The sequence below is a fragment of the Eulemur rufifrons genome, chromosome 2 (genome assembly GCF_041146395.1).
Source record: "Eulemur rufifrons isolate Redbay chromosome 2, OSU_ERuf_1, whole genome shotgun sequence".
In the NCBI taxonomy this organism is placed as follows: Eukaryota; Metazoa; Chordata; class Mammalia; order Primates; family Lemuridae; genus Eulemur; species Eulemur rufifrons.
In genome coordinates, this window is record NC_090984.1 from 6,532,513 (window position 1) to 6,546,717 (window position 14,205).

At 45.6% G+C, this 14,205-nt stretch overlaps 1 protein-coding gene across 8 annotated transcripts in view; it reads right to left on the bottom strand.

Annotated features, from left to right (window-relative positions):
- SUGP2 (SURP and G-patch domain containing 2) overlaps positions 1 to 14,143 on the bottom strand; it is a 31,616-nt gene extending 17,473 nt beyond the window's left edge. For 5 of the 8 annotated variants that reach the window (XM_069477100.1, XM_069477110.1, XM_069477129.1 and 2 more), the window contains exons 1-3: positions 12,672 to 12,806; positions 6,804 to 8,411; positions 3,432 to 3,552 (exon numbers count right to left, since the gene is read on the bottom strand). In XM_069477100.1, coding sequence (XP_069333201.1) covers positions 3,432 to 3,552; positions 6,804 to 8,411; positions 12,672 to 12,792 — 1,850 coding nt within the window. In that variant the 5' untranslated portion in view covers positions 12,793 to 12,806. The other 3 variants (XM_069477137.1, XM_069477156.1, XM_069477147.1) reach the window with 3 other exon arrangements.
- Positions 14,144 to 14,205: the final 62 nt, after the last annotated feature.

The following is a 14,205-nucleotide window of genomic DNA, read 5'->3' on the forward strand; positions in this document are numbered from 1 at the left end:
ATCTACATAGTTCTAAAATGTGAAGTGCAAGCATCAAGAGTCATTATTTATGTTTGTGATGACTTTTTCTTTTATCAAAAACCTCTTTTGCCCGTTTTAATGCTTTTCTCCTTGATGTCTATTTTGTGTGAACTAGTATTTCTTTTTTTTTGAGACAGAGTCTCGCTCTGTTGCCCTGGCTAGAGTGCCATGGTGTCATCATAGCTCACTACAACCTCAAACTCCGGGGTTCAAGCGATTTTCCTGCCTCAGCCTCTTGAGTAGCTGGGACTACAGGTATATGCCACTGCACCTGGTGAATTTTTCTATTTTTAGTAGAGACAGAGTCTCACTCTTATTCAGGCCAGTCTTGAACTCCTGAGCTCAAGCAATCCTCTCACCTCAGCCTTCCAGAGTGCTAGGATTATAGGCATGAGCTACCACACCTGGCCTGAACTAATATTTCTCTATCTCCTTTCTTTTTGGTAGCATTCACCTGCTATGTAATTTACAAGGATTCAGCCAGCCAGTGCTTAAATGAGTAACATGCTAAGAATACTACCAAGTACACAGAAAGCATAAATATTTGTTAAATTAAAAGTATTCAATAAATGATGCTGGCACAATTAGGTTATCTGGGGGATTTTTAACTTTTAAGTTATATGTCTACCTCATTTAATATGTGAAAATTATCCAGATAAACTCAAGAATTTTGTAAAAATAAGCCGGGCGAGGTGGCTCACGCCTGTAATCCTAGCACTCTGGGAGGCCGAAGCGGGCAGATGGTTTGAGCTCAGGAGTTCGAGACCAGCCTGAGCAAGAGCAAGATCCCATCTCTACTAAAAATAGAAAGAAATTAGCCAGACAACTAAAAATATATAGAAAAAATTAGCTGGGCACGGTGGTGCATGCCTGTAGTCCCAGCTACTCGGGAGGCTGAGGCAGGAGGATTGCTTGAGCCCAGGAGTTTGAGGTTGCTGTGAGCTAGGCTGACGCCACAGCACTCGAGCCCGGGCAACAGAGTGAGACTCTGTCTCAAAAAAAAAAAAAGAATTTTGTAAAAATAAAACTATAACAAACTCTAACCCTCCCCCTGGTAAATCACATTGGGTAGGAATAAAGCTCTGCTACTTTTACATGGATATTTATGCCTTTCAAGCATCTTTAGTAATTATTAACAGCAAAACTACTGAATCCACTATGGGTACAATTTTGAACCTGCTGAGTGGCAGCAAGAGTGTCAATTGGTACAAATTACCCATGGAAAATATCTGATGGTAAAGATCAACAGTCTCGGCCAGGTGCGGTGGCTCATGCATGTAATTATAGAACTTTGGGAGACAAAGGCGGGAGGATCACTTGAGGTTAGGAGTTGAGACCAGCCTGAGCAAGACCCTGTGTCTACAAAAAAATAGAAAAATTAGCTGGGCATGGTGGTCTGTGCCTGTAGGCCCAGCTACTTGGGAGGCTGAAGCAGGAGGATCCCTTGAGCCCAGGAGTTTGAGCTTGCAGTGAGCTATGATTGATGCCATTGTACTCTAGCTGGGGCAACAAAGTAAGACTTGGTTTCTAAAAAAAAAAAAAGAGATCAATGGTCCCACTGGGGGCAACGCTGAGCCCCCTAGGGGACATCAGGCAATGGCTGGAGGTATTTCTGGTTGTTACAAGTAGAGGAGTCTACTAGCATCTGATGGATAGAAGCCAGGGATGCTGCTACACAGCCTATGTCCAGGATGGCTATGCCATGACAGAGAGTGATCCAGTCCCAAATATCAATAATGCTGCAGCTGAGAAATACTGATGCAGATCAAAAGCCTCTAATAAGAGCTTTAACCCACCAATTTCAATCCCAGATATTACCCTAATAAACCACCAGAAATGTGGACAGAAATACAAGCAAAACATTGATCATCATAATGTGATTTATAGTAGGGAAAAACTGGATATGACCTAGGAATCCACGAATGGGCAATGGTTGAGTAAGGTATGGTACCTGTATACAATGGAATATTATGCAACCATTGATAATAAAGACAATTATAATAAATGACAATCACAGGACACAACTCTAAAGTACACACTGTGGGGGGAAATGGCAGAGCTCTGAGTGATTACATCTTTGCCTTTTTACTTTCCTCTATTTTTACAAAGGGCACATGCCACTTTTATAATTTAAAAAAGTTAAATTTTTAATTTTCCACTCCTGGCCATCTAATCTAGAGATAATCCTAAACATGCAAGAAAATGTGATGCATTAAGCTATTTACTGATGCAGTTTAAAACAGCATACAATTAAAAACATTCTAAAAGTCTAGCAAGAGAGAAATGGATAAGTAAACTGACCACCTACCCTATGGACTAGTGTTTGTGGCTGTCTAAAATTACGTTTACAAAGAGTAAGTAATACAAGCATTTCCTCACATTACTAAAAAGAGTAGGATCTTTTATATCATAGTATAATCACAATTATGTTAAAAACAAAAAACCAGGATGAGCGCAGTGGCTCATGCCTGTAATCCTTGCACTTTGGGAGGCCAACGCAGGAGGATTGCTTAAAGCCAGGAGATCAAAACCAGCCCGGGGAACATAGAGAGACCCCATCTCTACAAAAAATTGTTAAAATTAGCTGGGCGTGGTGGTGTGCACCTATAGTCCCAGCTACTCAGAAGGCTAAGGGGAGAGGATCCCTTGAGCCCAGGAGTTCAAGGCTTCAGTGAGCTATGATCACACCACTACACTCCAGCCTGGGTAATAGAGCAAGACTCTATCTCTAAAAAAGGGAAAAAATCCAAACAGCCCATGGTGAGCAGGAAGACTAGAAGCAAATACATGAAACTGTCAGCAGACGTCAGCAAACAGGAGAGTTCCTTTACTTTCTGTTCTTCTTTACATGCTCTAATAATCAGGTATTATATTTAGGATGTCAACAGTAATTTTAAAAAGTTGTTCTATTCACAGGAAGAGGTAGTAAAGCAAAAGACAACAGTTTAACAATATTAGACATAAACACCAAACGGCGGTGACGCATTACTTATCTTATTCCTCTCACTCCCTGCTCTTTGCATGCACATTTCATTGCACCTTAAAATAGCACAGTAGGGACTCTGAGACACATTTTCACCGGAGAGAGCTGGCCTGCCACTGGTCTGCAGCAGAAATTTATGGAAATTTATAGAAATTATCTAGAAATTTACCAAAAAAAATTTCTAATTAAAGAAAAAAGGTCCATAGTCCCAAGTTAGGTGTTCACAGAAAATATCTGCTGAATATATAAAAAGAAAAGATTGACCTGAACTCAGGCAAATCTGACCCACCCTTTTGTTCTTCCTGCCAGAAAACACTACTACTCCAAATAAATATCCCACCCTCTGCTCTCAACAGCATCAGTACAACCCACACTTCCCCACATGCTCTGTGGGAGGGGTTTGTGGATTGGACATTTAAAGACCTACCAGTAAGCAGGGTCCTCCTTGAGAATGGCTCTCTCTTTGGGAGACAGGCTGCCTTCGACGACACGTGTGACAAGCTGGTCAATGGTGTCCACCACCTTGTGATCCGCTCGCTGGGGGATCGCTGGAACACATGGAATGGCTTTACTGAAAAACATGCCAAACTCGGGTCCTGGGAAGACCAGAACAGTGCGTTCGGGGCTTAGCACTGAACCCAACCAGGCGCCAACAGCTGAAATCCTCATTCGCAAGACACCAGTGTTGAAAAGAGGAAAACGATATTTTATTCTAGAAACAAATATGCAAAATCTCCTCCTAAAAAATATAATGGCATGACCACAGGACAAACAGTCACAGCTTATAACTGGATAGAGCAATTTATGTATATATTCTAGAAAAGGAAATGATATATAGCAATTTGATATCATTTTCATGTATCACTGTATGTAATAACCTGAATGTTCATAGTATTAAAGTGGAAAATATAAAGGTATAAAATGTATCTAGATATAAATACATTAAAAAAGTATCTGGATTATTACTCTCAATATAAAGGTGGGAAGACAAGATACATAAATGCAGATACATAGAAAAAAAAAATTAGAAGAACACATACCACAATGGTAACAGAGTTTATCTATAGGAGATAGATTTAATCATGGATTTCATTCTCTTTGTGCTTTATCTTTAAAAAATAAACATACATGTGTTTTATAATCAGAAAATATATATATATATGCCAGGCACAGTGGCTCATGCCTGTAATCCTAGTGCTTTGGGAGGCTGAGGTAGGAGGATTGCTTGAGGCCAGGAGTTTGAGACCAGTCTGAGCAAGAGCAAGACCCTGTCTGTCCAAAAAAAAAAAGAAAGAAAGAAAAATTAGCCAGGTGTGCTAGTGCACACCTGTAGTCCTAGCTACTTGGGTGGCCACTGCAACTCCAGTCCAAGTGACAGAACAAGACCCTGCCTCCAAAAAAAAAAAGGAGGAAATTACCAAAAAATTTTTCTCATTAAAAAAAAAAAAAAGTCAATAGTCCCAAGTTAGGAGTTCACAGAAAATATCTGTTGAATACATAAAAAGAAAAACCCCTCCAATATGACTGTTTAAATTTATATTACCAGCAACACAAAGAGCATGTTTCCTCAAGTGATAAGATTATTTAGTTTCCTGATATTTGCTAGTTTTAATAGCACAGAATGGTCTATTTGTTCAGTCACTCAATTAAAATTATCGTTGAAGAGACTCTCCGTTGAAGTGAAGAGATTCTCCAGTTTGTTCTGTGAATGACTGCGTGATCCCGTCCCGGCCCATGTCTGCGATGCAGCATTGAGCTTATTTTAAACACCAGCGTGAGCTCCTCCCACAGGGTAAGTCAATCCTTCGTCTGTCATGTTATTACAAGTATGTGCCCTATGAAATCGCCGTTTTTTTCCCCTTGGGTCTCTTTTTATACACCTGCTAGTCTTACACAATTATACAAAAGAATCTAAGTTTCAAAGTTAGATGCGTTCCAAGATAATGAAATTTGGGGATCCCTGCAAATTTGGTCATTTCTAGCTAGGATGACCAAAAGTAAGGACCAAAAATGGTCACAGCTTCGGCCCAGCAAGTCTACTCTTGAGGCTATATCCTTTAAAGGAGAATTTTAAAAGAAAAAATAAAACTAACGGTAATAACCAATAGACTCAACCAAAGACATCGACCGTCCTAGTGTCTCTAACAGGAATGGCAGCAGTGGTGGGGGGGAGGGAGACAGCCCCATGAGATGCGGGCCCTGTTGCAAGCTAACCAGACACAGAGCCGAGGCCTGTAGATGCCAATTACGTGTGAACCCAGCTCTGTTTGGCTTCAGAAGCCTCTTGTAAAAGGCAGCATGAGTCCAACATCAAGGGAAAGGTGAGGTAATTTATGTTAGGGCGCTATCATAATGTAGCAAATGCTGTAGAAACCCAGAAGAGGGACTCTGGACAATCATCTAAAAGAACAGACGGTAGCATTTTCAGTCTAGCACACCAGGATCTGCAGGAACATCTGGGAACATCACAAGATTGTGGGAGGGTGGGGAGCCACTTTAGGTTAGGGGTGATGTTTTCCTCCACCATACAACATTCTTCAGCACCCTATCACTTTGCAGGGTGTAGGGAGGAGGGTCCTAAAGCCCTGAGCCTGCTTCTGGAAGGAACCCTCTCTGAGAAGAGGTGTGCCCACCCGTATGCAATGGGACCTATCCAGTGCCTGGTGTAGTCGGGGCTCCATGAGGGTGGTGAATGAGCCAAGAACGTCAGAGATAAATGAGCTTCCCCACCGGGCTGGGGGCAAACTAAAAACCATGCTGGGGGAAATCAAGTAAGAGAGACGGAACATGGCTACTGTGTGCTCATGAGCTCTGGGATATCTGGGCTGTGAGAGCATCCATTCTGGGAGCTAAGGGGGAGGAAAAAGGGAAACCAAACAGCCCATTGTTTCTAGTCCTCTTCCTTGGCCTTTTCTCTTCTCCAGAAAGTCCACAAAATGTACCTAAGTAATCTGTCGACTTTAGCCAATCTAGACAAGTAAGTGGTCCCAAGTCAGTGTAAAGGGAAGAGGAAAAAAAAAAAGAAAAGAAAAGTAAGTGGGGTGAAAAGGTGCCTCCACCTCCTGGAATGACCTGGCTGGTCCCTGCACATCCTCAGCACAACTCAAACATGGCCTCCCCAACTCCCTAGGCTTGGCTGGGGCCTCCCAGTGTCCCCCTGATTCTAGCACAGGGTCGACTGTTTTGTTTTTAAGAGACAGGGTCTTACTATGTTGCCCAGGCTGAGGTGCAGTGGCTACTCACAGGCACCATTAGAGCACACCACAGCCCAAACTTCTAGCCTGGAGGGATCCTCCTGAGTCTGTCTCCCGAGCACCTGGGCTCATAGGCACGCACCGCCACACTTAGCTCAGGAATGACTGGTTTTTGTGATTTCTTTCGGATGCTGAAGACTGCTCAGAGAGTGTCCAGTGTTTCTTCTCCCTTGTAATGGCTTGGGGACATGTTGGAACAGGGGTTCTTAACCTTGGCTGCAGGAAGGCACAGCCCCCCAAGAAAATGGAGGTAAAATTGTACACGAAGATATGTGCATTTTTCCTGGCAAAGGCCACAGCTTTCTGTCAGATTCCCTAAGGGGTCTGTAACGTCAAAGTGTCTAAAGACTTCTGTGGTAAACAGAAGATTCCTAATATACACTCACAAAATGAATGGCAGACATACATACTGGCCAATGTGAGTTTTCTACTAAAATCCTGACTTGTTCCAAATTGGCTAAAGAACCTCTATGTAAAAAATCTCAAATAGGAGACATTACCAACAAACACGAAAAACAAATAGAAACTTTTGCTGCTTTCCTTACCTTCACTCAGACCACTCAGAGGCTTGGCCTGAATTTCTAGTTTCACAGGAGGAATCATTTTCGCTTCGTCTCGTGTGGGCCCTGGTTCGGCTTTCTTGACCTGGAGGGGACACCCGCTGCTAACCAGCCAGGCCTTCAGGTGATCTATGTATTCTCTACCAAACAAAGTGGAGTCCTCAAAGTTTGGAAAAGCGGCAGGAGAGGGAGCTATATCTTGGAGGCCGACGGCTTCTAAGATTTTCTCTTGCCTGAATGAAGAGGCCAAGGAGAATGTCTGTCCCAAAAGGGCCAAAGACTTCCGGCAGAGAGAATTGGTGGTCTCTAGGGCAATAGCCAAGTCCAGGGGGTTACTGAGGGTCTTCATCTTGACACTCAGCTCATAGGCATTGCAGGCCATGAGCAGAGGAGTGACACTCTTCAGAAGACGGTCTTGAAGTCTCATTATATACTTATCAAAGGGCTTTATGATTTCAAAAAAGCAATTTTTGGTCTTCACAGCACCTTTGTCTAGAAGCATGTTTAAAAATTCATTATCAACTCTGGGTGTTTTCAAAGCAGAGTGCTTTAAAAATTTGATAGTAAAAAAGCAAAAATCTCTGTGCTCTGGTTTTAAGGAGCATTTGAACGAGGCAAGCATTTTAGCACAAGTTTCAGTTTCAAGTTCAAAGAGAGTCTGGAAAAGCTGGGAAAACTTAACATCATCTTTTATGGTATGAAATCCTGCCCATTTGATTATTTCTATACCAAATCTTGAAAAAACATCAGACTTATCTATGAGGTCAAAGCTCATCTTTCTTCTGGGGAGGCGAAGATTCTTCAGATCCAGCCCCAAAGGGATCTTCTGAATGGGAAACTGGATGTCTTCGGTCCCTGGATTTGTCCCCAGGGTCACATCAGGACTTGGGGTGGTTTTCTGGATTTGGTTAGTGCCCTGAGTTTTGGGAGTAATACGATTTATAGCAGGTACTTTTTTTGTGCTCACACTTCTCAGTGTGACAAGTTTCCCGACACCGCCCTTAGCTGTGAGCAGGCCCTGAGTCTCCCCCTTTCCTAGGAGGGCACCTTCCTGATCAACGATGTTTAGAGCTCGGCCTCTGGCCTGGACTTGACCACTGCCCCTGAGCACAGAGTCACCCTCCCCTGGATGGTCCACGTCATAATCCCGACTCTCCTTCTCCAAACACTCTTTCTCAATCAGCCTGGAGGAGCCAAAGTCCCCCAATACTGCAGAAGGGCCAAAGCTATATTCCTGTGACCAAGAGGACTCTTGAGAAACTGACTGGCCAAAGTCTTGCTCCCAAGAGCCACGGAGCACAAATTTCCAGTCCTGAGAACGGAAATGTCCCAATTTCCGGTGGCCAATAACCTGGTCCCGGGAGTCAGGGTGGGAAAATTCTAGATCCCGGCCACATTCTTTGCGAAAGTAGTTGTCATCGCTGATGGAAGGGTTGCTCGATCTGAAGGAAGGCCCTGGAAATACATCACCTCTCAAGCTTTCTCTCCCCGTGTCTCGAGAGTGAGCTACAGATCCGCTGAGGGAGTATCTGCTGTCGCTGTGAACGTCGTCATACATATCTGCTCTGGATCTTGGGACCACCCTTAAGAGATCTGAAATAAACCATCCAAAAAAAAAAAAAACATATAAAAGGTACTTTAAGTCAGTGGTTGCAAACAGCTGGTCCATGAACTATCAGCCAGCAGAAATGCTTTATATGCCTGAGTGCTTTTTGCCAATTCGTATTTGTTGCCAACATTTAAAATGTGTGTACTGTCACTTAAAAATCTGGATTGACTTCTTATTAAAACTGAAGACTGGATGGGCGCAGTGGCTCACACCTGTAATCCCAGCACTCTGGGAGATGGAGGGGGAGGATCATTTGAGGCCAAGAATTAGAAACCAGCCTGGGCAACATAGCAAAGCCCCATCTCTATAAAAAAAAAATTTAAAAATGGACCAGGCGTGGTGGCACGTGCCTGGTGTCATAGCTACTTAGGAATTGGAAGCAGAGGATCATGTGAGCTCCTCTCTTTAAAAAAAAAAAGAAAACAAACAAGCAGAACTATAAGCACTGGGCCTACCTTTGCCCTGATTGACAGTCCACCCAAGCTGGGCAACGGCTGCCCTAACAGGTGAGACATGCACTCTCCAACTTGTCACCAGTGTCCCTCACCCATTCAGATCCCCTACCCTGACTTTACAGCCATCTGAGTTTACAATTCTTTTCTTTTTTTTAGAGACAGGGTCTCACTGTAGCCCAGGCTGGAGGGCAGTGGCACAATCATAGCTCACAGCAGCCTCGAACTCCTGGGCTCAAACAATCCTGTCTCAGCCTCCTGAATAGCTGAGACTACAAGCATGCACCACCATGCCTGGCTAATTATTTTGTTATTTTTTGTAGAGATGGAGGCTCGCTATGTTGCCCAGTCTGGTATTGAATTCCTGGCCTCAAGCGATCCTCTTCCCTCAGCTTCCCAAAGTGGTGGGATTATAGGTGTGAGCCACCGCACCTGGCCTATAATCCCTTTGTTAGACTGAGGGAAAGGTGTGTTTGGTCCCCAAATAACCTGGACTTTACTGCAACTGGAATCCTTCTATGTTTCTACTTCTATCTCACAGTAGACAGGTTTTACGCAGGCTGTCACCTCCAACTCCCTGCCCACAGTGCCTCCATGAGGCTGGAGCCACGCTGACAGTACTCACCACAGCAGACCCCCTCTCTGGAGCTGAAAAAACAGAGACTCAGGCAGACAGGAGGGAAGGCAGGAGCTAAAGAAACCATATCAAGGGAGGCCATGATGGAAATTGAACAGTGTCTACTTTTGTCATTGGTGTAGAAAACGGGAAACATACTTGCATTTGCTTATTTACATACAAAAAAAAATGTAAGAAGCTAGAAACAGAACTGAAGTATGGGCCTATGGGAGCAGTAGGCCTCAGGGAGACTTCTCATGGAGTGCCCTTCTAACTTTCTAGCTTCTGAATCAGAATCTATGACCCAGTTAAAAAAAATCAAATAAAAAGGGAAAGAGGCCGGGCGCGGTGGCTCACGCCTGTAATCCTAGCACTCTGGGAGGCCGAGGTGGGCGGATCGTTTGAGCTCAGGAGTTCGAGACCAGCCTGAGCAAGAGCGAGACCCCACCTCTACTAAAAAAATAGAAAGAAATTATATGGACAGCTAAAAATATATATAGAAAAAATTAGCCGGGCATGGTGGCGCATGCCTGTAGTCCCAGCTACTCGGGAGGCTGAGACAGGAGGATCGCTTGAGCTCAGGAGTTTGAGGTTGCTGTGAGCTAGGCTGATGCCACGGCACTCACTCTAGCCTGGGCAACAGAGTGAGACTCTGTCTCAAAAAAAAAAAAAAAAAAAAAAAAGGGAAAGAGAGGTGCCAGGAGGCAGTAATGGGTTAGGAGGCCAAAGGAAACCAACGTCCTGTGCAAATGCAAGTTCATTTCTTCAACAAGTACTTACTGAGCACGTACTTTGTGCAGGCAACTTTAGACACTAGGCAATGAAATTACAGCAAGGAAAGGAGACCTCTCCCAGACTTCTCAGTTGAGGGAGACAGATATAAAAATATATCAGGTGCAAGTAAGTGCCAAGAAGAAAATTCAAGCAGGTGGAAATGTGAGATGGGAATGTCATTTTTTTATTTTTTAGAGAGACAGGGTCTCACTATGGTGCCCAGGCTGAAGTGCAGTGGCTATTCACAAGCATGATCATACCACACTGCAACCTCGAACTCCTAGGCTCAAGTGATCCTCCTGAGTCAGCCTCCTGTAGCTGCGATTACAGGCACGCACCACCGCGTGTACCACTGCACCCAGCTGATGCCAATTTTAGACAGACTGGTCAAGGACAGTAGCTCTGACAATATGGCAGCAGCAGCCTGATGTGAGGGGCCAGACCATGTGGTTGTGGGGGGAAGCCTTCCAGGCAGAGAGGACATGAAGACAAGGCCCTCAATTAGGACCAGGAGGTGGCCAATGTGGCCAGAAGGGAACAGAAGGAACGAGAAGCAAAATGGTAGGAAGGTGGCTCCCAAACTCTGTTACTGGAGTCCCCAGGGGACCCTCTCCCCAGACTTTATCAATTAATTAGGATGGAGAGTGACCTGGACATCAGGATTTCAAAGAGGTATTGAAACTCTCCTGTCCTGGCCCTTGGACGATGCTACTGCGCATTCTGGGTGAGACAGAAAGCCACTGAAGGGTTCTGAGCAGAGGGATGACCTCACTGGCTACAGTGTAGGGAACAGATTGCAGGAAGGAGAGTGGATGTGGATGTTCCAGCAAGGAATCCACTGTGATAATCCAGGTATTGATTATTGGCACTGATGGTATAATTAGGGTGGGAGCATTAGAGACAGACAGTGGTGGCTGGATTCTGCACAACAGAATTTTCCAATACCCTGGTTTAAGAGGAAAAGGGAAAGTTCAAAGTGGATCAGACACAGAAAAAGGCTGACCAATAGACCATGCAGCTTTGTGACAAAGAGATGTTCTACAATCACCTAGCTTCCTGCTAGGTTTCTAGTTCCCCATTCCTTCCCCCTAATCTTTCTTGAGGTAACTAAGATATGTTACCTCTTGAGTCTCTAGGTAAAGTTAAACCAAGATTTAAATCTTCATCTACATAAACACCTAAGTATTCCGAATTATGCAAATGCATCATAAAAGAACTGAAAAATGCACAAAACACCACAGATACAGTTACCTCTGAGGGATAAGAAAGCAATTAAGACAACTTTTAATTTCCTCTTCTTAATTGTTTCGATCTTTTATAATGAGAATGTTTACATGTGGTATTCGGGTAATTTTTGAAAACTCAAAATCTAGAGACAACTTCTGAGCTTTGGTTTCTCCAGGTCCAAGGTATGTTTATTATTCCTACTCCAAAAACTTAGACTTACTCAGCTAACACTGAGGAAATCTCTACCCCAAGGCTGGTGCAGCTGGGAGCAGCACTGCATAGAGGAGGCAGGCCCAGGACAGAGAAGTAAATGGTATACAGTGTACTTCCCTGGAGTGGGGAAGTGCAATTAAATCAACCTCAAGGTCTGCTGAGGCTTCCTAGGGAAAGGCACTTGTGAGTCTGAGTCTTGGCACCTGAGAGAATTAACCAGGCAGAGCTGGGACAGGAGGGATTCAAAACACAGACAACAGGCAGCACAGTAGTACTGAAAGGTGAGTCCCAAGGCAGGAGGTAAGGGACCTTCACGTCATCCTGCAATCTGCATAGGCATCGTTTTTGATTCTGCTGGCATGGTGTGTCAAAACTTTCCAAAGAGAATGTTTGCAGGCAGCACCTACGCTCAGCAGCTGTACAGGCTCCCCATGCCCTTCTGTCTTGCACATACCCTATGACCTGGCTGCTCCTGTACTCATCTAAGGATGTAACCCTGCAATGGGGAGCTCCAAGAACCCAAGAAGGGCAGTGGCCCAGTGAGGTTGGCACTAATAAATCTGGAGAGCAACTATATGAAGGGCAGATTTGAGGGCAATGAAGCCAGAAGCAGAGAGACCCTGCAGGAGGAAATTGTTGCAATAATCCAGGCGAGAACTGGTAAGAGTTTAATACTGCACAGTAGTGGTGGGATGGAGCCAGGAGAGCAATTCAAGAATCTCTCTTTAGGTGGGGAGGATGCCTGGCTAGGAGACGCTCCAGATAATGACAATACCACATTCTATACCACGATGTGACAGACAGGTGGGCCCAGAGAAAACATTATTACAAAATCCTTATTACAAATAAGGAAAGTAAGGATCAGAGGAGGATCAGAGGAGTTGCATAGTTTGCCCAAGGTATTGAACTCCTCCTGCCCTGGCCCCTAAACATCCTCCCCTCCCTCTGAAAAAAAATTTTACCTTGAGCTTTAAACTGAAGAGTTTCACCTATAGCCTCACCACTGGGGTCTATGTGATATCGTTTAGCTTTTTCTTGTAAAACAGAATCAAAAGTCTCCTGAGCAATTCGCCTTGCTGCCATGTTTCTTTGACCTGTAGTTAGAGAAAAAACAGACAGACAAACAAACACACACCACACTAAGAATTACAACTCATGCTCATAGAGCCCGATCACTCTATTTTACCTAGTCCTCAAAGTAACAAGGCAGTCATCCATATCCTGGCAAGGTACTTCAGAGGCAAGCTGACTCTTTTAAGGGGGCCTCTGCCCACATGAAGTTCACAGGTGTGTTGGCTGAGAAGGAGCAAGACAAACCTCTGAGTCCGTGTCCTCAGAATCCATTAAAAGAGGCCCCGTAAAAGCAATCCTGAGCCAACACACAGTAACTGAGCGTAATAGCAAAGGAAGAGTGGGAGCACAATCCTCGCAAATGGTGGGTAGGAAAGACATGATCATTCTTTTCCCATTTCACAGACTGGGCAAAGAGGCTCTAAAAAGGGAGGGAAGCCTCTTGACCAGTGAGTGGAGGAATCCCAGACCAGTGACAGAGCCCACTCTGCGCTAGGTCCTTGCATGATCTCCTTTGCTTCTTGCAACACCCCCCTGAAAAGGGGGATCCTATTATGAATGACATTATACAAAAGAGGAAAAAGGGAGACTCAGGATAAGTGAGCCACCCAAGGTCAGACAGTCTGGACTTGAACCTGGCGACAAGGCACTGGTAGTGGAGACAAAGCCCTGAAGAATGAGTAGGAAAAGACTACGAAGCAACATTTAGGAGTCCAGTGGCCTGTCACCTCCAACTTCAAGATGCAGGCCTGTCCCCACCTTACAGTCATGCCCTATAACCATCTCCCCCATCAGCCCTTTTCCCGGGGCGCCCCCTTGTTCTCTGCTGGCGAAGGGCAGGGTCTCCGAGTCAGGTGACCCGGGTTCAAATCAAATGACCTAACCTTTCTGCGCCTCTGTTCCCCACCTAAGGAATGGGAAGCTAACAGTGGGGACTGAACCAGTTCCTAAGAGGTAAAGGGCCCGATGCGGCCGTTATCACCCCAAGAGCGGAGGCCGCTCGGGGCTGAGGCCGAATGAATGAACAGGTGAACCAATGAGCCCTTTGCGGATGTGGCTCGCCTTCTCTCGGCCTCCGAGGACGAAGAAATGGGGGTGCCGGGCCCTGGAGGCCGCAGCCCGCCCCTCAGGCCAGCCCAGCCGGGACGCGTCCGTCGCCGCAGCCTGAGGGCCGAGTCCGCGACGCCATCACCAAGCCCGGGGCACCCAGGGCTGAGCCCGAGCCCCCACCCCAGGGCTCACCCGCCGACGACGCCAGCTCCCGAGCCTCACCCCGAGCCCACCGCGCGCGGAGCCGCCCCCGCCGCCACCTCAGGCTCCTCACCCGCTGTCGCTGTCGCTGTCGCCGCCGCCGCCGCCGCCGCCGCCGCCGCGCGAGGCGGGGACATGGAAATGAGCCAACGGTCTCCGCAGCGCCGCGTCGCG